The sequence below is a fragment of the Bufo gargarizans genome, chromosome 3, assembly GCF_014858855.1.
Source record: "Bufo gargarizans isolate SCDJY-AF-19 chromosome 3, ASM1485885v1, whole genome shotgun sequence".
Lineage (NCBI taxonomy): Eukaryota > Metazoa > Chordata > Amphibia > Anura > Bufonidae > Bufo > Bufo gargarizans.
The window spans coordinates 129037409-129061508 of NC_058082.1; the positions used below are offsets into that span (position 1 = coordinate 129037409).

At 45.5% G+C, this 24100-nt stretch overlaps 1 protein-coding gene across 1 annotated transcript in view; it reads left to right on the forward strand.

Moving 5' to 3' along the window:
* The first annotated feature begins 566 nt into the window (after positions 1 to 566).
* SUGT1 (SGT1 homolog, MIS12 kinetochore complex assembly cochaperone) overlaps positions 567 to 24100 on the forward strand; it is a 123428-nt gene continuing 99894 nt past the window's right edge. Inside the window, exons 1-5 of the mRNA XM_044286181.1 lie at positions 567 to 720; positions 3588 to 3669; positions 9900 to 9945; positions 14958 to 15048; positions 22914 to 22983. Of these exons, the coding sequence (XP_044142116.1) occupies positions 3638 to 3669; positions 9900 to 9945; positions 14958 to 15048; positions 22914 to 22983 (239 nt within the window). The 5' untranslated portion in view covers positions 567 to 720; positions 3588 to 3637. The remainder of the gene's footprint in view (positions 721 to 3587; positions 3670 to 9899; positions 9946 to 14957; positions 15049 to 22913; positions 22984 to 24100) is intronic.

A 24100-nucleotide genomic window follows, 5' to 3' on the forward strand; every position in this document is an offset into this window, starting at 1 on the left:
TGGGGCCGCGAAAGATGCTGACAGCACTTCGTGTGCTGTCCGCATCCATTGCTCTGTTCCATGGTCCGCCCCAAAAAATATAACATGTCCTATTCTTGTCCGTTTTGCGGACAAGAATAGGCAGTTATATCAATGGCTGTCCGTGCCGTCCGCACACGGACGCCTGTTTTGTGGATCCGCAATTTGTGGACCGTAAAACACACAACAGTCGTGTGCATGAGGCCCTAGTGCATGTCTCCGATATTATTTCACAGACCATTGAAATCAATGGGTGCGGGTGCTGTCCCAAAGGAGTGAGAACTGCATATTGAACTCACACACCTCTATGTTTGTACTGCGGTTTTCCACAGGTATATCATGTGAATATAATTATGGAGGGAGGAGTCCAGGTACCAGTAGCTAATAACGCCACTGCTTGTGTATAGATAGAAATAACATCCCCCCCAAAAATGTCTTGTCGTTTTTTTTCTTTTTACAATAAAACCGGTATTTGTGGTATCTGGCCGCGATTCTTCCTCCGGACCCCGAGGTGTCGCTGTTGTGCTCCAGGCGCCGGTCTGTGCTGTCACGGCCTCGTTGACAAGCGTAGTGAGTGCCCGGCGAATCCAGAACTTTCCTGCGTTACCGTGCGAGTCTGGCTGTAGCCGGGCACAGGTGCTGACATTCGGGCTGTGGGCACCGCTGGCTCTACCCTCTGCATCTTCGTGCGGCACCTGAAAGGTATCAAGTACTGTAGAAGCAGCGTGTGAATTAGTGCCAGCAGGCTGGTGGGTAGAGGGGCAGCTGCTCCATACCTCATAGTGTAAAGAGACATGTAGCGCTTGTAGGACCACAAGTCTCAGCATGCCCTGCTTGTGGGTGCATTACTCTAGTCTAGCTCCTCCTCCGCATAGTATCCTGTTTATTGTCCTGGAAGTCTGCTACTGTGTTGCAGTATTTGTGTTGATAGGTTTTTCTTACTATTATTATTATGTATTTTGTATAGAGATGTGGTAAAAGTAAGGCTCAGTTCACATTTAGGGTACTTTCACACTGGCGTTTTGTTTTTCACGGGGGCTCAATACCGGGAAAAAACTGATTTATCCTAATGCATTCCAATCAGTCCCTTTTACTTTTTTTGGCCGGAAAAAATACCGCAGCATGCTGCAGTTTCTCTCCGGCCAAGAATCCCGAACACATGCTCAATCCGGCATTAATTTCCATTGAAATGTAGTAGTGCCGGATTCGGCATTAAGTGTTGCGGCAAAACGGATCAGTTCTTCCGGTCCGCGCATGCGCAGACCTTTAAATCGGTGAAAAAAAGAAATACTGGATCTGTTTTTCCGGAGAGACGGATACGATATTTCAATGCATTTGTCAGATGGATCCGGATCCGTCTGCCAATTGCCATCCGTTTGCGTCCAGATTGACAGAACTGCCTGCCAGAATCCTCTGCCGCAAGTTTGAAAGTACCGTAACGCTGGAAGCCAGGACACCTTGCTGGATCCGTCTCACAATGGAGACCAGCGGTGCCTGGCTGATTTCTGAGGAGGTCCATCCTTATGATAATCTAATGGGACAGAAGGGGAATATTTCCCTAGAATAGGGATCAGCAACCACCACACTCCACCTGTACAGAAACTACAACTCCCAGAATCCTCGTTTCACTTCGATGGGAGTTACAAGAACAGCCAAGTTAAATGTGCATGTTGGGAGTTGTAGTTTCACAGCAGCTGGGGTGCAGGAGGTTGCTGATCCCTGCCCTAAAATATACAGCTGCTGACATAAATGATGGGTGTCTTACTGCGGTGATGTGGCCGAGGAAAGCTACTGTACCTCACATTAGACTTACATTTATCCTGCTGTAGCTGAGATGCTCCTGGCGATTAGCTCCCTGCTAACGGTCAAAGGGCTTGTCCCATGAAAAATATTCTGCAGTTTTCAAAACAGCACCAGAAAGGACAGCAGCTTTTTCTTATAGTGTGCAAGCACAACCATCACTGCTGGATTGCAGGGTGGTCATAACTCCTGGATACGAGCAGTGTCTAGCGCCACCTGCTGTTTGCTTTTTTTTGTCTTACTCTTAGGCTACTTTCACACTAGCGTTCGATCGGATCTGTTCTGAACGGATCCGCTCATATTAATGCAGACGGTGGATCCGTTCAGAACGGATCCGTCTGCATTATATTGGCAAAAAATGGCTGTGTGAAATTAGCCTGAGCGGATCCGTCCAGACTTTCACATTAAAAAGTCAATGGGGGACGGATCCGTTTGAAGATTGAGCCATATTGTGGCATCTTCAAACGGATCCGTCCCCATTGACTTGCATTGTAAGTCTGGACGGATCCGCACGGCCAGGCGGGCACCCGAACGCTGCAAGCAGCGTTCAGGTGTCCGCCTGCGGAGCGGAGGCTGAACGCCGCCAGACTGATGCAGTCTGAGCGGATCCGCATCCATTCAGACTGCATCAGGGCTGGACGGAAGCGTTCGGGTCCGCTTGTGAGCCCCTTCAAACGGAGCTCACGAGCGGACAGCCGAACGCTAGTGTGAAACTAGCCTTATTTCTGTTCCATCTCACTGAGAAGGCTGCATCCTCAGTTTTATCCTTCAACTGCTTCCTGAGCTGATAGGAAGAGAGCCACATCAGAAAGGGTACACTCTGTGCTGTAGTAGAAAGGGCACACCCCTGAGCTGATAGGAAGAGAGCCGTGTCAGAAAGGACACTCTCTGTGTTGTAGTAGAAAGGGCAAGCCCCTGAGCTGATGGGAAGAGAGCCGCGTCAGAAAGGACACTCTCTGTGCTGTAGTAGAAAGGGCACACCCCTGAGCTGCCAGCTTGATATAAATCTAGCAGAGCAATGAATGGGGAGATCTCTGGATCCATGTGAGGTGCAGGACTGGTTCTAGCTTTGTTAGGCCTCATGCACACGACCATATGTATTTGCGGTCCGCAAAAAACGGATTTGCAAAAAATACGGATGACGTCCATGTGCATTCCGTATTTTGTGGAACAGAACAGTTGGCCCCTAATAGAACAGTGCTATAGTCGTCCGTAATGCGGACAATAATAGGACATGTTCTAGTTTTTTGCGAAACAGACATACGGAATGCACACTGAGTAACTTCCTTTTTTTGCGGTTCCTTTTACGGTCCGCAAAAAAAGACAGAACGGACACGGAAAGAAAATACGTTCCTGTGCATGAGCCATTAGAAAGAGGTTGTCATGTACTACATGATGCGTTTGTGTGTTTTTTTTTTTTTTTACAATAATCATGGGATAACCCCTTTAATTTAGGGAGATTCCTACAGCAGGGTCTAAGGAAAAAAAGGACTAAAAAAGATACTGCTTTGTATATAAGAAATTGTAAGTTAAAGCGGCCATACACATTCGGCAATCTCTTGCTCCTCCTGACTCTCCCGTGCAGTGCCAGACACTTTTGGTGGCGGCTTATTCCCTCAGAGAACAAAAGTGTCCGGTTTCATCTGTTGGGTGAGGGTTGTCACTCACACCCCCTACTTCTCTCATATGTGTATGATACCTTAAGTCCTTTAATTTGTGATCACCTTTTGACTGTTTTAACGCTTGTTCTGTTTTTGTCCCCCCCACAGTGTCGGTCACCGTCATTGAATAGAGTCTGATATCAGGGGGATCAAGTACAATGACAGACGTCGCAGGGTCTCAGACTGCACAGTGAGTCTTTCTGATTTACTTTTAGATGATACATTTCTGCTGATGGTACTGGATCTTTGGAAATGGTCTGTGTAGATGTTGTGCTTTTTAAAAAAAAAAAAAAAAAAAATGGGATTGATCCGGTTAGGCCAGATTTCCATAGATTTCCTCTGATGTGGTACAGAGACATGGGAGGGAAACTGGTGCCAAAGCTGATCGCATAGTTTTCTGGGAAATTATTCCTGGCGTCCAGTGCGTTTTGATGCAGAATTGTGATCATCAAAACGCACTGCAATTTCGGCCATGCTAACCCTGCCTTCTGAGGTGCTGGCGGTGCCCCAGCTGCGTTGGCGACCTCTTCCTCATCCTCTGCCTTCGCCTTGTGCTTCCACTGTGCCCCCGCTGTCAGGTGGGAATGCCTTCCGCTTGTACTTGCACATCTTCCGATCACACTCCAGTGATGGAATAAAGCATGTCCTTGTAGTGGGGATCTAGCAGGGTGGCCACCCAGTAATCGGCACTGGTTAGAATGTGGGCAACTCAGTGGTTGTTGCACAGGCACTGCAGCATGTAGTCACTCTTGTGTGCCAGGCTGCCCAGAGGCAACGACAAGCTGTCCTCTATGGGAGGTGTATAGTCTGTGTCCTCTGTATCCCCCCCCCCCCCAGCCACGCTCCAGTGATACCCATGAGCTGCTTTGGGTGCCACCCTGCTGTGAACATGGTTCCTCCTCATCCTCCAGAACTGTGCCCTGGCTGGACAGTTGTGTACCAGGCCTCTGTTGGTGCAGGAACCCACCCTCCAAGCCACTGGAAATGATCCCTCTTCCTCCTGTGCCACATCCTCTTCCATCATCGCCCGAAGTGTTTTTTCAAGGAGACATAGAAGTGACATAGAAGTGGGATAGTAACTGTGAGGATGGCGTCATCTGCACTGGCCAGGTTGGTGGAGTACTCAAAACAGTGCAACACGGCGGTGTGGGTTTTTCCTCCAAACAGATGAGTTTCAAAACAGCCTGCTGTCATTTCCCCCTGTCTGTGCTGAAGTTGGTGGTGAAGGTGTTACGCTGACCGGATTGGGAGGTGGTAGAGGAGGTAGCGGAGTAGGAGGAGGAGGAGGCGGCAAAGAGAAACATCCTTCAATCCTCGGTGGCGGAAGGACATGTGCCAAACTGATATCTGCCTCAAGCCCAGCCGTCACTGCATTTACCCAGTGTGCAGTTAGTGAGATATAATGTCCCTGCCTGTTCTTACTGGTCCACGTATCAGTGGTTATGTGGACCTTGGCACAGATGGCGTTGCGCAGTGCACACCTAATTTTGTCTGCTACTTGGTTGTGCAGGGCAGCGATGGCTCGCCTGGAAAAGTAGTGACGGCTGGGAACCGCATACTGTGGGACAGCTACTGCCATAAGGTTTTTAAAAGTCTCCGTCTCCACCAGACGGAATGATGGCAGTTCAAAGTCCAGGAATTTTGAAATGCTGGAATTCGGGGCCAGGGATCACGGGTAGGTAAGGGGGTACTTCCTCTTCCGCTCCAGTGTTTGGGAGATAGACAGCTGAACGCTTCCATGGGACAGTGTGGAGATTATTGGTGACAGTGACAGAGGTGGTGGCGTTGCTCCCACATCCTCTGTTTGCGGGGTGGCAGGTGCCACTGTCACTCCAGAGGTGGATGAAGAGGCAGAGACTGCAGCAGAATAGGAAGCAGGAAGAGCCTAAGGCTGGGTTCACACCTGAGCGTTTTACAGCGCGTTCCTACGCGCTGTAAAACGCTCAACAAGGAGAAACCAATGCTTCCCTATCGGCATAGTTCTCACCTGGGCGTTTTACAGCGCGTACGATCGCGCTGTAAAACGCCTGACTCCCCAAGAAGTACATGAGCTTCTTTGGGGCGTCTTGTCACGCATTCCCGTACATAGACTTTCGGGAACGCGCGACAATGGGCGTTCGCTTGTCTCTGTATGCGCGATTGCAAACGCCGGTACAATTGCGCATACAGAGCGCTCAATCGCGAACGCTCAGGTGTGAACCCAGCGTAAGATCTTTCATGGTTTTGAGGTGTTTACCCCTGGGTGCGCTTGGGCAGTAGCAGACGTACTGGCTATGGGACGGCCACTCTGCTTTTGCACCCTGCTTCCTCTTTTGCTGTGCGGCTGGTGCTGTGTGACCATCAGCTCCTCTTCCGAACTGCACACGTCACTCGCATGACCTTGATTCCATGTGGGGTCGAGGACCTCATCATCCTCCACACCATCTTCCACCCACTCTTCACCCCTGCCCTTCTTGCCGGTCTACACACGGCAGAAAGCCGCAGCAGTTGGCACCTGTGTTTCATCATCATCATCATCAGAGACGTGCTGCGGTGGTCTTCCCATGTCCTCATCCTGAAACATAAGTGGTTGGGCATCGGTGCACTCAATCTCTTCCACTTCTGGAGCAGGGCTATGTGGATGGCCCACGGAAACCCTGCCAGCAGAGTCATCAAAAAGCATAAGAGACTGCTGCATGATTTGGGGCTCAGACTGCTTGGCTGATGTGCAAGGGGGTGAGTTGAAAGACAGATGCCCATGGGCTACAGGTGCTAACTCTGTGCTTTCAGCAGGAGACCGGGTGGGAGGCAATGTGAAGGAACTGGAGGCACTGTCAGCAACCCAATCTACTATCGCCTCTACTTGTTCTGGCCTCTCTATTCGTACGCCGGTATTTCTTGCCTACAACATAACGCTGAACGTTCTGTTTTCTACGAGCACCTGAGGAAGGTGTTTCGTTTGGGCGTGTAGCTGGCACAGATCGACCACATCCTCTCCCTGCAACAGGAGCTCCACCAGCAGCACCACGACTGGGGCCACGTTCCTTATTTGATGCTCTTCTCATTCTTTGAGGTCACCACTGAACTTAGGCTACTTTCACACTATCGTTCATAGGTCCGTTCGTGAGCTCCGTTTGAAGGAGCTCACGAGCGGACCCGAACGCCTCCGTCCAGCCCTGATGCAGTCTGAATGGAGCGGATCCGCTCAGACTGCATCAGTCTGGCGGCGTTCAGCCTCCGCACGGACAGGCGGACAGCTGAACGCTGCTTGCAGCGTTCAGCTGTCCGCCTGGCCGTGCGGAGGCGAGCGGATCCGTTCAGACTTACAATGTAAGTCAATGGGAACGGATCCGCTTGAAGATGTCACCATATGGCTCAATCTTCAAGCGGATCCGTCCCCCATTGACTTTACATTGAAAGTCTGAACGGATCCGCTCAGGCTACTTTCACACTTAGAATTTTTTCTAAGTTATTAATGCAGACGGATCCGTACTGAACGGAGCCTCCGTCTGCATTAATATGATCGGATCCGTTCAGAACGGATCCGATCGAACGCTAGTGTGAAAGTAGCCTAACAGACGGATTAAATGTATTAATTTCCCTGTCACATATGCAATGCAGGTGTACCTCACACAATAAATGGGTATATGTCACCCACCGAACTAACAGACAGATTTAACTATTATATTTTTGTGTCAGGGGTACAAAGATGGTGGATTGCACCCACAAAGAAAATTGCTATTGGTCACCCACAGAATTAACAGCCAGATTAATTATTATATTTCTGTGCCAGGGGTGCAAAGATGGTGCATTGCACCCACAAAGGATCACTGTAGGTCACCCACAGAACAAATAGCCAGATGAGATTCCTAACGCTGTCCTTCACTTCAGCTGCCTGCTTCCTGTCCCTGTACTACTCGGAGCTGATGGGAGGTGCTACACGTGATCCAGCTTATATAGAAGCTGGGTCACATGATGCAACGGCCAATCACAGCCATGCCTACTAATGATTGCTTCTAAGTGCCCACAACTTAAAAGCTTGTTGAGTGGCTGCCCTGCACCCTTCAACAAGCTTTATTAAATGCCCGAACACAGAACTCGAACCCAAATTTTTCTGGCAAAGCTCAGGTCCGGGTACCCAAAATTAGTATTGAGCGAACCCGAACCGTAAAGTTTGGGTCCGTACCGAACTTTACGGTTCGGCTTCACTCAACACAAATTACTGACTTGTAGTTAGGTTGCTGCTTGGAATCATACTTGTATTTCACAGATGCCATTAAAATTAGAATTAAAATTCGGCACCAAATTTGTGACAGTTTGTCTGACTGCTCGATTTCCAGCCTCTTTCTTCTCCTGAACAATCTTCTAAACTGATGTATGACCACATCAAAGTTTCAGGTGATCATAAATCAGCTTAGAGCAGGGCTGCAGAACCTGCGCCCCCCAGAGCCATGGTTTGCGGCCCCTGTCCTGCTGTGCAGAAACACAGCTGATCCTGCGAACAGCTGTGTTTCTGCCCGGAGCGCCGCACAGCGAAAAGGGTCCCCAGCTGTTAGTGAGAGCGAGGAGAAGACAGAAGCACTCTGCAGTGTGGACCTGGCTCCTTCTCCCTGGCTAAGAGCGGGGCGCTCTGATTGGATGTGCTCGCAGCCAGGGAGAAGGTAACCGTGCCCAGGAGAGATACAAGTCCACGCCTAGTGTAACAGAGTCGCCTCATTTGCATATGTGGCGCCAAAAGATACGGGGACCACAGCGGACGAACGGGGGGGTTCTTTAGAAAAAAAAAAAAAAAAAGTGCCAAGACATCAGTGGAGGCTGCACTATAAGGTAGGATAATAATTAGATTAAAGCTATCCAGTTGAAAGGTCCTCTTTAAAGTTTAAAAATCAAATCCCGAAGAACTGTTTGGGAGCGTTTTTTGTGACCACTTTGGGGGGTGGGGGAAGATTGGGAGCCCGAATGTGATCACTTTGGGTGGCCATTACATTTTCATGAATGTGAATTGTCTGTAGATGGTGAGGCCTCTTAATGGACAAAAACAGCGACACCAAAATTATCCTTTTTTTTTTTTTTTTTTGTAAACATTTCCTAATGTGTTAGATTCCAAGAAGAGTAAACTAATGTGTATGATGGAGTCTAGTGTTCACATAGAAATGTGCTCTCCAGATATGTCCCAGCCTGTATGGTCATTTACATTTCATTGGGATGTTGTCCGGTCATATATATTGATGAGCTATCCTAAAGATACATCATCAATATCAGATCGACGGGTGTCTATCACCCGGCACCCCCGCTGATCAGCTGTTTGATGAGGAGGGAGCGCTACATGCGAGCGCCGCTTCCTGGTCATTATACTACGCGTTATCTCCTGTGGATTAGTGGCGTAGTATAATTACAAGTACTCGCTCCATTCACTTGATGAAGTGCAGCGTAATGAACGGCAGGGTTCCTGGGTGTTGGACTCCTGCCAATCAAATATTGATGACCTATTCTGAGGATAGCTCATCAATATATATGGCGGACAACCCTGGCTGTCTGGTGGTCTAGAGTGGAGAAAGGGTTAATGTTGCACACCTGAAGACAAGTGGGTTACTCACCCAGCCGAGCTCCAGCATTGTCCCTGTAGCAGGAAGGCTTGGATTAGAATAGAGACGGATTTCGCGCACTGCCCCTCTGTAACACAGATGACTTATCGTGCTCCAGTTGTCCTTGTCCCTCTCACAGACTGCTCCCCCTCTGTTAGGCCTCTTTCCTACAGTCGTTGTTTGATCAGTTATTGTGAGCCAAAACCAGGTTTGGGTCAAGAACACAGAACATATCAACTTACCTTACTGAGGGTAGTATAAATTGGTGACAGAAATGCTATTTCAGCGGTAAGTGATTGCCGAGAAGCAGCATCATAATCATTGCAGCCCAGGCCTTGGAAAGAGTCAAATCTACCTGAGAAGAGTCCTGGTTATACATAATCTCCTGCTCTCCCGACCTTCTGCTGATGGTTGGCAGTTCTCTCCTAGAGAGAAAGGGAGAAAACTAGGCAGAAGACGGTCAGTCATCAGCAGGTGGGCAGGAGAGCAGGAATTCATGAATAACCAGGACTCTTCTCAGGTGGCCGGGACTCTTTTCCAGGCCCAGTCTGCAATGATTGTGATGTTAGTTCTCAGCAACCACTTAATTTTAACTTGTAAATGACAGATCGCTGAAATAATCTCACCTGTCTCTACTATAGTCTGCCATCAGTATGGACAGCATAATGTTGATGACAGGTTCCCTTTAAGGTTCCGTTCAGTTTCTCAGATAAATTGGTGTAGTTGCTGTTCTGCCAGATAAAAAAAGGTTAGTTTAGTAATCTTTGGGTTTAGATAAGCTATGTTATGTTATTTTGTCAGTGTATCTTATGTTCTTTTTGTCAGTCTATTACATTGCCTGTTTTTAATTCTGCAGGTTTTCCGATAGTTACATCACTGAAAATCCCCAAAGATCTTTAGAGGTAAGGACTTATAGATTGCCTGATATGGTGGCTTTTGTTCTACGAGATACATAATTAGAAGAGTAAAGTTATTATAAAAATGTTTGCTGCTGTGGCATAAAAGTGGACTAAAGAACTGGCTAGAGTCTCTGTGAGATGTAAGTGAAGTGTGAATTCCGATACAAATATGCAATTAAAAGTACACAAAGCTGCGTTTTCATCTGTGACGGAGGCTCAGTTGGTGGCTGCAGATTCCATAAAAAATGTTTATGGAATAGCGCAGTATACTGTTCTGTGTTAGTGGGAAAAGATTCCGGGTCTCATGACTTAGGCCTCCTGCACACGACCGTTGTGTGCACCCGTGGCCGTTGTCCCGTTTAACGTATTTTTCTGCGGTCCCATTGACTTTCAATGGGTCCGTGGAAAAATCGGAAACTGCACCGTTTGGCAGCTGCATCCGTGATCCGTGTTTCCTGGCCGTGAAAAAAATATGACCTGTCCTATTGTCTTTCACGGCCAACGGTTCACGGACCCATTCAAGTCAAAGGGTCCGTGAAAAATCACGGATGCACACAAGATTTTCATCCGCGTCTGTGATCCGTGTCCGTTTTTTTTCCCCTATCATTTCAATGGCAAACTTGACTTAGATTTTTTATTTTTTTTCATGTCCGTGGATCCTCCAAAAATAACGGAAGAAAAAACGGGCACGGATCACAATACAACGAAACCACGTTTTGCGGGACGTTAAAAAATACTGTCGTGTGCAGGAGGCCTTAAAGAGGACCTATCACTATGAAATACAATGGGATCTGCGGGCAGCATGTTATAGAGCAGGAGAAACAGAGCTGATTGATATACAGGTCCTTCTAAAAAAATTAGCATATTGTGATAAAGTTCATTATTTTCTGTAATGTACTGATAAACATTAGACTCATATATTTTAGATTCATTACACACCAACTGAAGTAGTTCAAGCCTTTTATTGTTTTAATATTGATGATATTGGCATACAGCTCATGAAAACCAAAATTTCCTATCTCAAAGAATTAGCATATTTCATCCGACCAATAAAAGAAAAGTGTTTTTAATACAAAAAAAGTCAACCTTCAAATAATTATGTTCAGTTATGCACTCAATACTTGGTCGGGAATCCTTTTGCAGAAATGACTGCTTCAATGCGGCGTGGCATGGAGGCAATCAGCCGGTGGCACTGCTGAGGTGTTATGGAGGCCCAGGATGCTTCGATAGCGGCCTTAAGCTCATCCAGAGTGTTGGGTCTTGCGTCTCTCAACTTTCTCTTCCCAATATCCCACAGATTCTCTATGGGGTTCAGGTCAGGAGAGTTGGCAGGCCAATTGAGCACAGTAATACCATGGTCAGTAAACCTTTACCAGTGGTTTTGGCACTGTGAGCAGGTGCCAGGTCGTGCTGAAAAATGAAATCTTCATCTCCATAAAGCTTTTCAGCAGATGGAAGCATGAAGTGCTCCAAAATCTCCTGATAGCTAGCTGAATTGACCCTGCCCTTGATAAAACACAGTGGACCAACACCAGCAGCTGACATGGCACCCCAGACCATCACTGACTGTGGCTACTTGACACTGGACTTCAGGCATTTTGGCATTTCCCTCTCCCCAGTCTTCCTCCAGACTCTGGCACCTTGATTTCCGAATGACATGCAACAGTCCAGTGCTGCTTCTCTGTAGCCCAGGTCAGGCGCTTCTGCCGCTGTTTCTGGTTCAAAAGTGGCTTGACCTGGGGAATGCGGCACCTGTAGCCCATTTCCTGCACACGACTGTACACGGTGGCTCTGGATGTTTCTACTCCAGACTCAGTCCACTGCTTCCGCAGGTCCCCCAAGGTCTGGAATCGGTCCTTCTCCACAATCTTCCTCAGGGTCCGGTCACCTCTTCTCGTTGTGCAGCGTTTTCTGCCACACTTTTTCCTTCCCACAGACTTCCCACTGAGGTGCCTTGATACAGCACTCTGGGAACAGCCTATTCGTTCAGAAATTTCTTTCTGTGTCTTACCCTCTTGCTTGAGGGTGTCAATGATGGCCTTCTGGACAGCAGTCAGGTCGTCAGTCTTACCCATGATTGCGGTTTGGAGTAATGAACCAGGCTGGGAGTTTTTAAAAGCCTCAGGAATCTTTTGCAGGTGTTTAGAGTTAATTAGTTGATTCAGATGATTAGGTTAATAGCTCGTTTAGAGAACCTTTTCATGATATGCTAATTTTTTTAGATAGGAATTTTGGGTTTTCATGAGCTGTATGCCAAAATCATCAATATTAAAACAATAAAAGGATTGAACTACTTCAGTTGGTGTGTAATGAATCTAAAATATATGAAAGTCTAATGTTTATCAGTACATTACAGAAAATAATGAACTTTATCACAATATGCTAATTTTTTTAGAAGGACCTGTATATACTGTGTTTCTTGCTCTATAAGACGCCCATCAGACACACCTAGGTTTTAGAGGAAGAAAATCTGAATATTTTTCATCAGACCCCTATTCTTTCAGACTTCAGATCAGACCCTAAATGTTAGCGGACCTCAGATCAGATCCCCCAATCAGACTCCCAGTCTGTCTCAGACTTCAGTTCAGACCCCCAATCCTCATCAGAACTCAGATTATGAACTTGCCTCTACTACTCCAGGCGGCGCTCTATAAGTAATCATAATGAGCTGAACGTTTTCTATTCTTTGAGAGTTTGGAGAAAGCTTTATATTGGTCAGTTAAATGTTCTCGCTGCATGAACCATACTGAGCAGATTAGGAAAGTGCAGCTCTGTTGGTTTACTCCAGACAGAACCGCACTGCAAATTTGTGTTGGCAAAACTGCGGACACAGTAGAAGCCCTGAACATGTGTGGTGGTAGTTTCCCGCTGTCTCTCCAATTTCGGTAACTGTCTTTGATTTGCCGTCCACATGAACTGCTTAAAAAAAAATAATAATAAAAAAAAAAAATCAATGTATGTTTTGGACTATAAGATGCACTTTTTTTTTTTTTTTTTTTAAATTAATCTAGCTAAAAAGTGCCTCCATCTTATAGTCCATCATCACTGTGTTTATTTGCTCTACCCAATGTCTTATTCATCAGCAGTGCCCCTCGGCACTATTTTGGCGCTTGAGGGCTTGCTGGGTCTGAAGCACTCCAGTGTTGCCTAGGCAACCACAATGCTTTTGAAAGAAAATGCTCACTCTGCAGAGCTGAGTGAAGGGGAGGGCTGCTTTAACCACTGATATCTCTGGATCGGTAGCAGCTAGAGATATGGTTCTGGTCTTTTTTTGAAAGCTGACAGTCTAAGCTTTAACGCATTATTCACCCACATTTGTATGGAGGGGGCTGCTGCGGTGAACCCACTCCATATGCGGTAGATGCCCACTGTATCATACAGCAGGAAGCCAGCCTCAATGACTGAGAGCGGTGATTGTGACGAATCCCATCATTTAACCTTTTAGATGGCCCGATCAAATGCGTTAGGCAGATGCGGTTCCCTCTGCCTTCCTATTGGAGCCCCCACATTGAAATCCTGGGGGTCTGATCGGTTACCATGGCAGCCTGGAACGCTTCTGAAGCTTCCAAGGCCTGCCATGGTAAGCTCCCTGCTAAGGCTACTTTCACACTAGCGTTTTATGCGGATCTGTCATGGATCTGCAAAAACGCTTCCGTTACCATAATACAACTGCATTCTGTCATGAACGGGTCCGGTTGTATTATGACTTATGTAGCCATGACAGATCCGTCATGAACACCATTGAAAGTCAATGGGGGACGGATCCGTTCTTTGTGTCAGAAAATGGATCTGTCCCCATTGACTTGCGTTGTGTGCCATGACAGATTCGTCTTGCACCGCATCACATCGCGGACAGAAAAATGCTGCTTGCAGTGTTATTCTGTCTTCGATGGGAGCACAATCAAACGGAACGGAATGCATTCTGGTGAATTCCGTTTCGTTCAGTTAAGTTCAGTTTTGTCCCCTTTGACAATGAATGGGGAAAAAAAAAAAAAGAAGCGTTTTCATCCGCTATTGAGATCCTATGACAGATCTCAATAGCTGAATTGAAAACGCTAGTGTGAAAGTAGCCTAAGCTGTGCACGAGGCACAGCTCAGAAAGGAGCATGTCAAAATTCTTTTCACCCTAATAGATCTCTATTAGGGTGAATAGAACAAGGGATCAAAAGAAATATATAAACAATAAAAAATGTAACATATCGGATATCATCGCGTCTGAAAATGTCTGAACTAATAAAAATGTAATAAGTGATACAAACCACAAAAATGGCACGAAATTGTGTAAAACTGAATATTAACAGCCCAGTAATGTCTCCTTTAGTAACCCAGTATTAAATGTTCCTCCTGTGCTCTGGTAATACTCTCCATAGTGCCCCCAGTATTAAAAATGTCACCACAATAATCCCCCTATAGTACCTCTGGTGTAAATGTTCCCTATGGTGGCCTTTTATGTTCTCCAAGTGGACAAATAATAAAAGAAAAGAAATCTAATACTCGGCTGAAAGCAGGACACAGACCTATGGCCTGAGATTGCTGCTTCCTGATGTCATCGCTTCATGACTGCCTGTGCCAGTCTGCTGCCTGCTAGGCTTGTGACCTGTGAGGGTAAATGGGCAGGGCTTAGTTTTTTCTTTGTTGCTGGAGCATCCATCCCCCATAATGTACTGCCAAATATCATGATGGACTTTTCTAATGATTTCTGGTTTCACTTCTCCGGTTTAAGCTATTTTTCCTAGACTCCTATATCTGTAGATTTTGGATTCATTTTACTGTCATCTGCAATGTATTACCTGCCTCTAATAAGAAAATGCGGTTCTGCAAGTGATCTGCACTATTCATTACATTACAGGTAATCACAGAGGAGCAGAAATTTCTTGTCAGACATTGTTATTGATTAAGCTGATTCTTCTCCTCTAGACGTGTAGAGTTTAATCTCTCCGCTGCTAAGGAGAGCTGTTCTCACATGCATTGTAAGGCCAAGACAAATGAATGGCAAAATTGTGCTTGAATTACAGGAGCTGACAAAGGCACTGGAAGAGAAATCCGATGATGCCGCATACTACAGCCAAAGAGCTTATGCTCACATACTTCTTCAGAATTACAATGGTAACCACCATTTTTCATCCTTGTATTTGCCTATGACGTTTCTACTGTCTATTTGTTATCGGAATCTTAGGCTAGCTTTACTGAAGACAAAAAACACAATTATATCACATAGGATAGAGCAGGGATCAGCAACCTTCGGCACTCCAGCTGTTGTGAAACTACAACTCTCAGCATGCTCCTTTCACTTATGTGGTAGTTCAGAGAACAGCCAAGCAAGTGTGCATGATGGGAGACGTAGTTTCAGAACTCCTGGAGTGCCGGAGGTTGCTGATCCCTGGGATAGAGAGGTATATATGTAGTCTTACTTGTCCTGTCTCTGTGCTTGCCTTTATTATTTTCTTGATTAATGAAATGGTGGCTCTGGAAGGTCTAGTAGTCAAAAAATGTTTCTTTTTTTTTCTTTTAATGGTCAGGGAAGGATCTTCACACGTGACCAGATTTTTTGATATAGTAGTCCTTGTATCTCCTGAACAGGTTTCCCCAACCCCTTCTCTGTGACGTGGATTGGGATATTATTTTATACAGTTTCGTGCACCTAAAGTTGCAGTTGGTCTTTATTACAAGTTTTCGTCAGTGTTCATTTTCTCTGCATCTGCAGACTGTTTCTACTACCTGTCAGAGAGCTGCTCTTGGGATTTCTTCTGTAGCCCTTACCTCTAGTTCCCTAACACCTTATAAACACTCATTTAAAAGGCGTCTGTCAGCAGATTTGTAGCTATGAAACTGGCTGACCTGTTACGTGTGCGCTTGGCAGCTGAAGACATCTGTGTTGGTCTCCTCTTCATATGTGTCCGCTGGCTGAGAAAAATGATGTTTTAATATATGCAAATGAGCCTCTATGAGCAATGGGAACGTTGCACATGTAACAGGTCATCCAGTTTCATAGGTACAAATCTGTTGACAGGTGCCCTTTAAGGCACCTTTACACAGGCCAATTATCAGTGACAAACATTGTATGAGCAGTCATTGCCGATAATTGGCCTGTGTAAAGGTGCTGCCAATCATTGATGCGCTACTCATTGTTTCTGGACAGCAGATCGTCCTGTGTAAATGGTTCTGCTGCCCAGAAAGAATGTTAAAGGGGTTGTACGACTTAGGCTACTTTCACACTCGCATTTGGTGCGGATCAGTCATGTATCTGCACAGACTGATCCGTTCAGATAATAAAACAGTCTGCATCTGTTCAGAACGGAAATGTTTGTATTATCTTGAAAGGGATTCTGCACTTTATTTAAACTGATTATCTATTCTCTGGATAGATCATCAGCATCTGATCGGCGGGGGGCTGACACCCGGGACCCCCACGATCATCTGTTTGAGAAGGCAGCGGCGCTCCAGCAGCGCTGCGGCCTTCTCACTGTTTACCGCAGGCCCAGTGATGTCACGACTAGTATCACTGCCCTGGGTGCTGCTAAGCTCCGTTCCCTTGAATGGAGCTTAGCCCCGCCCAGGCCAGTTGATACAAGTCGTGACGTCACTCGGCCAGCGGTAAACGGTGATAAAGCCGCGGCGCTGCTGGCGCGTAGCTGCCTTCTCAAACAGTTAATCGGCGGGCACACACACCCTCTCCCGCTTACTCCAGCATCCATTCTTCTGAAGTCCATCTCTCTTTTTAAAGAGGACCTTTCATCAGAAAAAAGTGTATGCAATTCTTATACTACCTTATCGAGCTGCTGCCACTGATGTGCGGACACTTTTTTTTTTTTTTTTTTCTCTCTCCAAAAGGACCCCCTGTTCGTCTGCTGTGCTCCCCGTTTGTTTCGTCGCCTCATATGCAAATGAGGCAACTTGGTTTATAGTAGGCGATGACATTTTTGTTCTGCTGGGCGTGGTTATCTTCTCCTTGGCAGCGAGCGCATCCAATCGAGCACCCCGCTCTTAGCCAGGGAGAAGGAGCTCAAGTTCTCGCGCTCGGTCTGGATGTCTACAAGCTTGCGATTCTCTAGAGAACTTGAGCTCCTTCTCACTGGCTAAGAACGGGGCGCTGCGATTGGATGCGCTCGCTGCCAAAGAGAAGATAACCGTTCCCAGCAGAACTAAGATGTCAACGCCTACTATAACCAAGTCACCTCGTTTGCATATGAGACGACGAAACAAACGGAAAGCACAGCGGGCGAACGGGGGTGTCCTTTTGGGAAAAAAAAATAAGTGTCCGGACATCAGTGGCAGCAGCTCGATAAGGTAGTATAAGAATTCCACACACTTTTTTTTTTTTTTTTTCTGGTGAAAGGTCCTCTTTAACCTTAGATAACGTAGTTTGTACCTAGCTCCAAGGTATGTGTTTGCAGAATCCTCCCCGGTGTAGGGGGACTACGCTTCCATGATGTCTCCACTCAATCTACAAGTGTCTACTGTGTCTGAGGTGCCTGATTTCCACCTGCCCCTGTGAGTATAACAGGGAAAGGTGCAGATGAGAAGCATTTACTGTGCTACACTATTGGTGCACTTTTACCACAGGAGGTGTAGTGGAAAGAGGAATATTTGGAGTATACGGCATCCCACTAGTGTTTGCATAATTGGAAGATCTTTTTTGAGAGAGAAGGAATTAGTGAAAAATCGTGCGGACCCGCAAAAAAACGCAAGTGAGGACACGTTTATGTGTCACATGGCCTAGGAGCAACTCATCCCAATTCAAGTCAAGGGAATTGAGCACAAGAACAGGGGCGAATTAAGTGCATGATAGGCCCGGGGCTATCCAACTCGTGCCCCTCCCTCTATTTTTAGTTAAATTTTTTCTGTATGAAGAGGCTGCGGTGCTTCGTGAGCTCCACAGTCTCTTCCTAGGCCATATGACATCACATTCATCTTTCACGTGGCCTAGGTGCAGCTCAGTCTCATTCGAGTGATTGGGTCTGAGCTGCAATACCAAATAGACAGCGCTGAGCAAAGAAGCTGCAGCACTCATGTAGATCTTCTCTTTCCTCTTCTCCTCTGTTTGACCCAGACTGCCATGACAAATTCTTTCAGCCTATCTCGTCTTTTACAGAATTTGTTACATTTCTCATAATTGGGGTCATTTATCAAATTGGTGTAAAGTAAAACTGGCTTAGTTGCCCATAGCAGCCAATCAGATTCCACCTTTCATTTTCCAAAGGAGCTGTCAAAAATGAAAGGCGGAATCTGTTGCTCTGGGCCACTAAGCCAGTTTACACCAGCTTGATAAATGACCCCAAAGTCCCTATTAGGGATCGACCGATATAGATTTTTTTAGGGCCGATACCGATAATTTGTGAACTTACACTTTTTTTCATTTATACTTCATATTTTGGTGTTTTTTTATTTTTATTTTTGCAACTTTTATTTATTTATTTTTTTACTAACTTTTAGCCCCCTTAGGGACTAGAACTCTTGTCCTATTCACCCTAATAGAGATCTATCAGGGTGAATAGGAGATCACACTGTCCCTGCTGCTCTGTGCTTTGTGCACACAGCAGCATGGAGCTTACCATGGCAGCCAGGGCTTCAATAGCGTCCTGGCTGCCATGGTAACCGATCGGAGCCCCAGCATTACACTGCTGGGGCTCCGATCGGAGGAGCAGGGGAGAGGGGATCCTCTGGAGGGGCGCACTGCGCCACCAATGTTTTTAATACTGGGGTGGGGGGGGGGGGGGAAGACGCACTGCGCCACCAATGTTTTAATACTGGGGTGGGGGGGGGCTCGGGGGGGGGCGCACTGCGCCACCAATGCTTAATACTGGGGCGAGGGGGGGGGGCGCACTGCGCCACCAATGAAACTTAATCTCTCATTTATTCATATACAGGAGGCGGGAGCTGGCTGCAGAATCGCATAGCCGGCTCCCGACCTCTATGAGCTGTAGCTGCGATCCGCGGCACCTGAGGGGTTAACTACCGCAGATCGCAGCTACAGCTCATAGAGGTCGGGAGCTGGCTATGTGATTCTGCAGCTCCCGCCTCCTGTATATGAATAAATGAGAGGAGAGGAGACACTGCTTCCTTCTCCCCTGTGCTGCTGAGGGGAACACGGAGAGCGCTGACAGCAGCGCGATCTGTGTTCCCCATACGCTATCGGAATATCGGCAAAATAAATGCCGATACCGATAGCGTTCAAAATCCTCAATATCGGCCGATAATATCGGTAAATCCGATAATCGGTCGATCCCTAGTCCCTATAGTGTCTACAACAATTATAATGTCCCCTAGAGTGCCCCCAGTAATAATAATGACACCCTATATTGTGCTCCAGGTAATAATCGCTGTATAGTGTCCCAAATAATAATGTCCCCTAATATGTCCTTGTAATAGAAATGCCCCTACACTGCTTCCACATAGTAATTTCCCCCACATAGAAATTTTTTTGTTAATCAATTTTTTTCTTGCGACACAGCAAGGGTTAACAGCAAAATAAACTTCAATATACATTACTCTGATTCTGCAGTCTACATAAATACCTTGTATGTGGTAGTAAACTGCTGTCTGGGCACATGACAGTGGTCAGAAGGAAAAGAGCGCCATATGGATTTTAGAGGCAGATTTTGCTAGAATGGTTTTTAGGCATCATTTTGTATTTGACGAGACCCTGACTTACCCCTACAGTGGGAACCCTCAAAAAGTGACCCCATTTTGGAAACTACACCCCTTAAAGAATATAATTATTTATATATATTAATATATTTGTCTTAGGTAGGGTCTAATTTTTTTTTTGTGGGATGAGATGACGGTTTGTACCATTTTAAGTTAAATACGCCTTTTTGATTGCTTGGTATTACACTTTTTGTGAGGCAAGGTGACCAGAAAATGGCTGTTTTGGCACAGTTTTTATTATATTTTTTTTATTTATTTTTTACGGTGTTCACTTGACTAGGTGGATCATGTGATACAACTTTTGGGTGTCTGATCCCTTTTACAATGCATTACAATAAATATGTATTACTCAATGTAATAAACTTACAGCCTGTTTCCTGTGAGATCCAGGGGGCTGGATCTCACAGGCTGACAGGGAAGGGAGCACAATACCTGAGGAAGGCATCAGGCTGCCGTCCCTGCAATCGGGTCCCCATCACAGCAGAATAGGAACCTGATGGACACTGGGACCCGTGAGGATGCCAGACTCCTGCAGCTGCGCCCGCCTGATCAGCGAGCCGTAGCTGTACAGTGCTGGGATTTCAGGCCCAGTTCCCAGCGCCATATACGGCGCTGGTATCCTACGGGTTAAAATGGATTTAACAATTTTGATTTAAAACTGAGTGCTTTTTTACACGCCATGGTTGTAGTGCAGTTGCTGGTTTATTTTAACTTTTTTTTTTTTTACCCTGATATCCCTGTAATTCTTTATGTAAAAGTTGTTGGCATACATATTCTTGTGGAAATTCTCTTTACAGTTTACTGGAGAAGATGTGATAAGCCATGTTCTGTATATATCGTGTCTATAACAATTTAAAAAATTCATTTTGCACAGTTTTTCTCCCTTTTTTTTTTTTTTTTTGGCTACTACAGACTTTTCCAGCGATGTATTAATTGGGGTTCTGTGTAATAGGCGGATGTTGGCAGTCCTCCATAGTGTTATCTGCTTTTTGCAGTCCATCCCTGCTCTTGCTAAAAGTGGCGACTCTGATCCTTCTTTTATATTGAGAGGAAAAGCTTGAAGCTCCTGGGCCCCAATCCTAAATCTGTGCCAGAGTTCAATAAATGTCACTTGACATTTATACTGCTTAGCAGAGGGGCTTTTGGGCCTTTTAAGGACAGCTTCTGTACCCCACACCTCAGGCCGTCTCCACTCTATGCCTTGGACCCCTGAATGAAAGCTTTGTTTCTTTTGACAGCGGGTGGTGCAGGTCCTCATTCTGCAGCAACACCTTTTGACGTTGCTGCAGTAGAGGAGGGTTGCCTGTTCCAGGATTGCTCCTGTGCTAAGAACCAGCTGTTACTAACAGCTCCAGTAGTGTTACCCTTGTGGTAGAGAAACAGAGCATAATGTATTGGCATACAGGAGTATATTAATAAATCATAAGATGGTAATACCATTATTGGATTTTTTAAAATATTTTAAATGTGATAAAAATAGGCAAAAACACCATTTATTTAGTATAAAATGCATTTTATTGTGCACGTATTAAATAAATAAAAAAAAACTGTTCATATTAGAATTCATTTATCTGGTTTAGTGTGAAACGTTAACATTTATAAAGATAAAAAAGATTGCCAAACATGTTTTTTTTTCCTATATATTCCCGAAACAAAAAAATTGCATGAATTGCGCTGTAATTTAAAAGGTATGTGTGCTAAAATGTAGAAAGGCAAATATAAAAAAGTTTGCTGATCATTAAAGGGGTTGTCTAAGTTATGTTTATTGATGATCTATCTTCGGGATAAGTCAACAATATCAGATCGGCGGGGGTCCGACACCCGGCACCCCTGCCAATCAGCTGTTTGAAGAGAAGGCACACTCTGTGCGAGCGCCGTCTTCTCTTCATTGCATACCTGCTTGCCATTGCAACAGCAGCAGTGAGCAGGTGTAATTACACCTAAGCCACCCCATTTATTTCAATGGTATGGCTCATTGCCAGTCACTTGAAGAAGGAGTCATTCCCTTTAAGTGAATGGGACGGTGAGCAGGTAAACCATGAAGAGAAGGCAGCGCTGGCACTGCAATCGCCTTCTCTTCAAACAGCTCATCGGTGGGGGTGCCAGGTGTCGGACCCCGCCGATCTGTTATTGATGTGGTCAGCAATAAAAATAACTTGGGTAACCCCTTTAAAGCCTTTTCAAACCTGGTCATTAAGGGGTTAAAGAGGTTGTTGGCACTGGGGCGGAGGGGATTTGAACAGGTCAATATGCATTCATTTATTGTTTACCACCTTCTCTAAAAATCATGTACCCCATTAATAAATATACACTGCTGTAGATGACTGTTTTGCTTCCGTTCTGTGGTTTTATATTTCCACGCCTGAGAGGACTTTCAATCTGCACACCTATAGCTTACTTATTTTACTATAAGGTGCATGTTTCTTTAGTTATATAATCAAGCTGTCCAGTGTTGTAGCAGCTGCTTTTGACAATTGTAAACTGCTACACAGGTATTGCTGTGAAATATATATAATGTACGTACGTGATCCCTCAAGATACTATGGCCTCAGGATACAATGTTTTCAACATGCAATGATCTGTTCTAGGCCATTGTAAATTGAAACTAGACTCAACACACAATGCAATGCCTCAGACACAAGCAATGAACGTTGCCGTTTCCCTAGTATAAGATCTGTGTTGGTGTCTAGTAGCTCCTCTGGTACTACATGTTCTGTGCTGCCCCCTATCTGTGCCCGCTGAGCCGTTCCTCTGGACACCAGGTGAGAAGCAGCTTCATTTTATTTTTCTGGTCCATGGATGTACTACACAAAACCCTGAAGAAGCTCCTGTCCTCACCATAGATGGTGATTTCCAGCTTCCAGCATCTATTCCTGGCTGTTATGTTAAAGGACTTGCTTTATCTGTCTTGGTGATCTTCTTAGCTTCACTTTTTCTTAACTTGAGATTATATTCTTGGGCTGTAGAACCAATTAGTGTTATGGTCTCAAGTTACAATGTTTTCAACTTACAATGGTCGCCCCCAGAACTACCTAATTATGTAATCAGAGGGGCCACTGTATATGTGTGTGTGTGTGTGTATACTGTATAATAATGCAATCAGAGGGGCCACTGTATATGTGTGTGTGTGTATACTGTATAATAATGCAATCAGAGGGGCCACTGTATATGTGTGTGTATATATAATTTATATTTTGTAAGGGTTAAATTATTTTCCACCTGCATGTGTTCACGTACCATTGCAGATATAGTTTGCAGTGAGCCAGGCTTCCCAGTGTAATTCAGCAATGTGTTTGAATTCTCAATGCTTTGGTTTGATGCAGATGCTGTTTTGGATGCGAAGAGGTCCCTCGAGCTCCAGCCTAACAATGCAAACGCTTTCCTCAGGAAGGGGTATGTGTCAGTACTAGTTTCCAATTACATTTATTACCGTCTGCAAACCTCTGGCCATGCAGCGTTAAATTGGATATTCATCAGTGCTGCTCTAATATGGATGAAGTTGTCCTATGAAAAGACCAGAAATACCAACGAGCTAATGAGAAATGTTGACCATTGATTATACGAGGCGCCGCTATTCCACTATTCCACAAAACCCACAACTTTCAAACTGCAGGCAACAGTTTTCACCCGGCGTATCAAAGGTGGCTGTCATGTAACACCCAATTCAGTTTTTTCTTTCTCCCCCCCCCATCAGTCCCAAGCTACATTATAGCCGGCAGTCACAGTCTCTTGGAAAATGGATGCTCTGATTCTGTTCTTTTCTACAGGCAGCAGGCACAAGGAAATGTGCAGATCAGAAAAGCGCTGATATATTTAATGGGTGCATTTGATGTGAAGGGCCCCCCAACCCCCTCCCCTTTGCTTATATCAGAGACATTTTTAAATTCTGGTTCTCTCTTATGCTGGATTACTTTGTTTCCACGGCAACTGTGATTTGAAATTGTTTCCTCTCTTAGAGGTTTCCGATTTGCATGATGTCATTGTATTAGCGGCGCATGTAATCTTCTTCAAAGTGTCCTTTCTGTGTCCCGCATGTTCTTGTCGCAATCTGCACAGGGCTCCGATGTCTCGTTTGGAAATTATGTTTTATGATAATCTTGTCAGACAACTAGGCATTTATTTTTGCAACAGCAAAAAGCATAATCAGAGAAATATATATCTGGTGAAAAGAGAGAGGAGAATTAAAAAATAATAATAAACACAAGCGTGATGTTTTATCCCTATAATAATATGCAGACAATGAGCTTTTTGCGTTGGCGTGTATGTAGAACATGTATGTTTTCAGAATGGGCATTTTAAAGATGTGCAGCATTACATAGGTGTCTTGCATATGTTTTGGGATGAAGCACTCTTGCACGGGTTGCTTCTGTCGGGAGATTTCTATGACCGCCACAGATGCAGGACCTGAGTGGCTGTTGACTGGCCGCTCATATCGACTTCTTAAAAAGTGAATCTGTCAGTTTGTATACCCCCTCCCGAACCACTTACATGCTCCTAACACATACCAAAA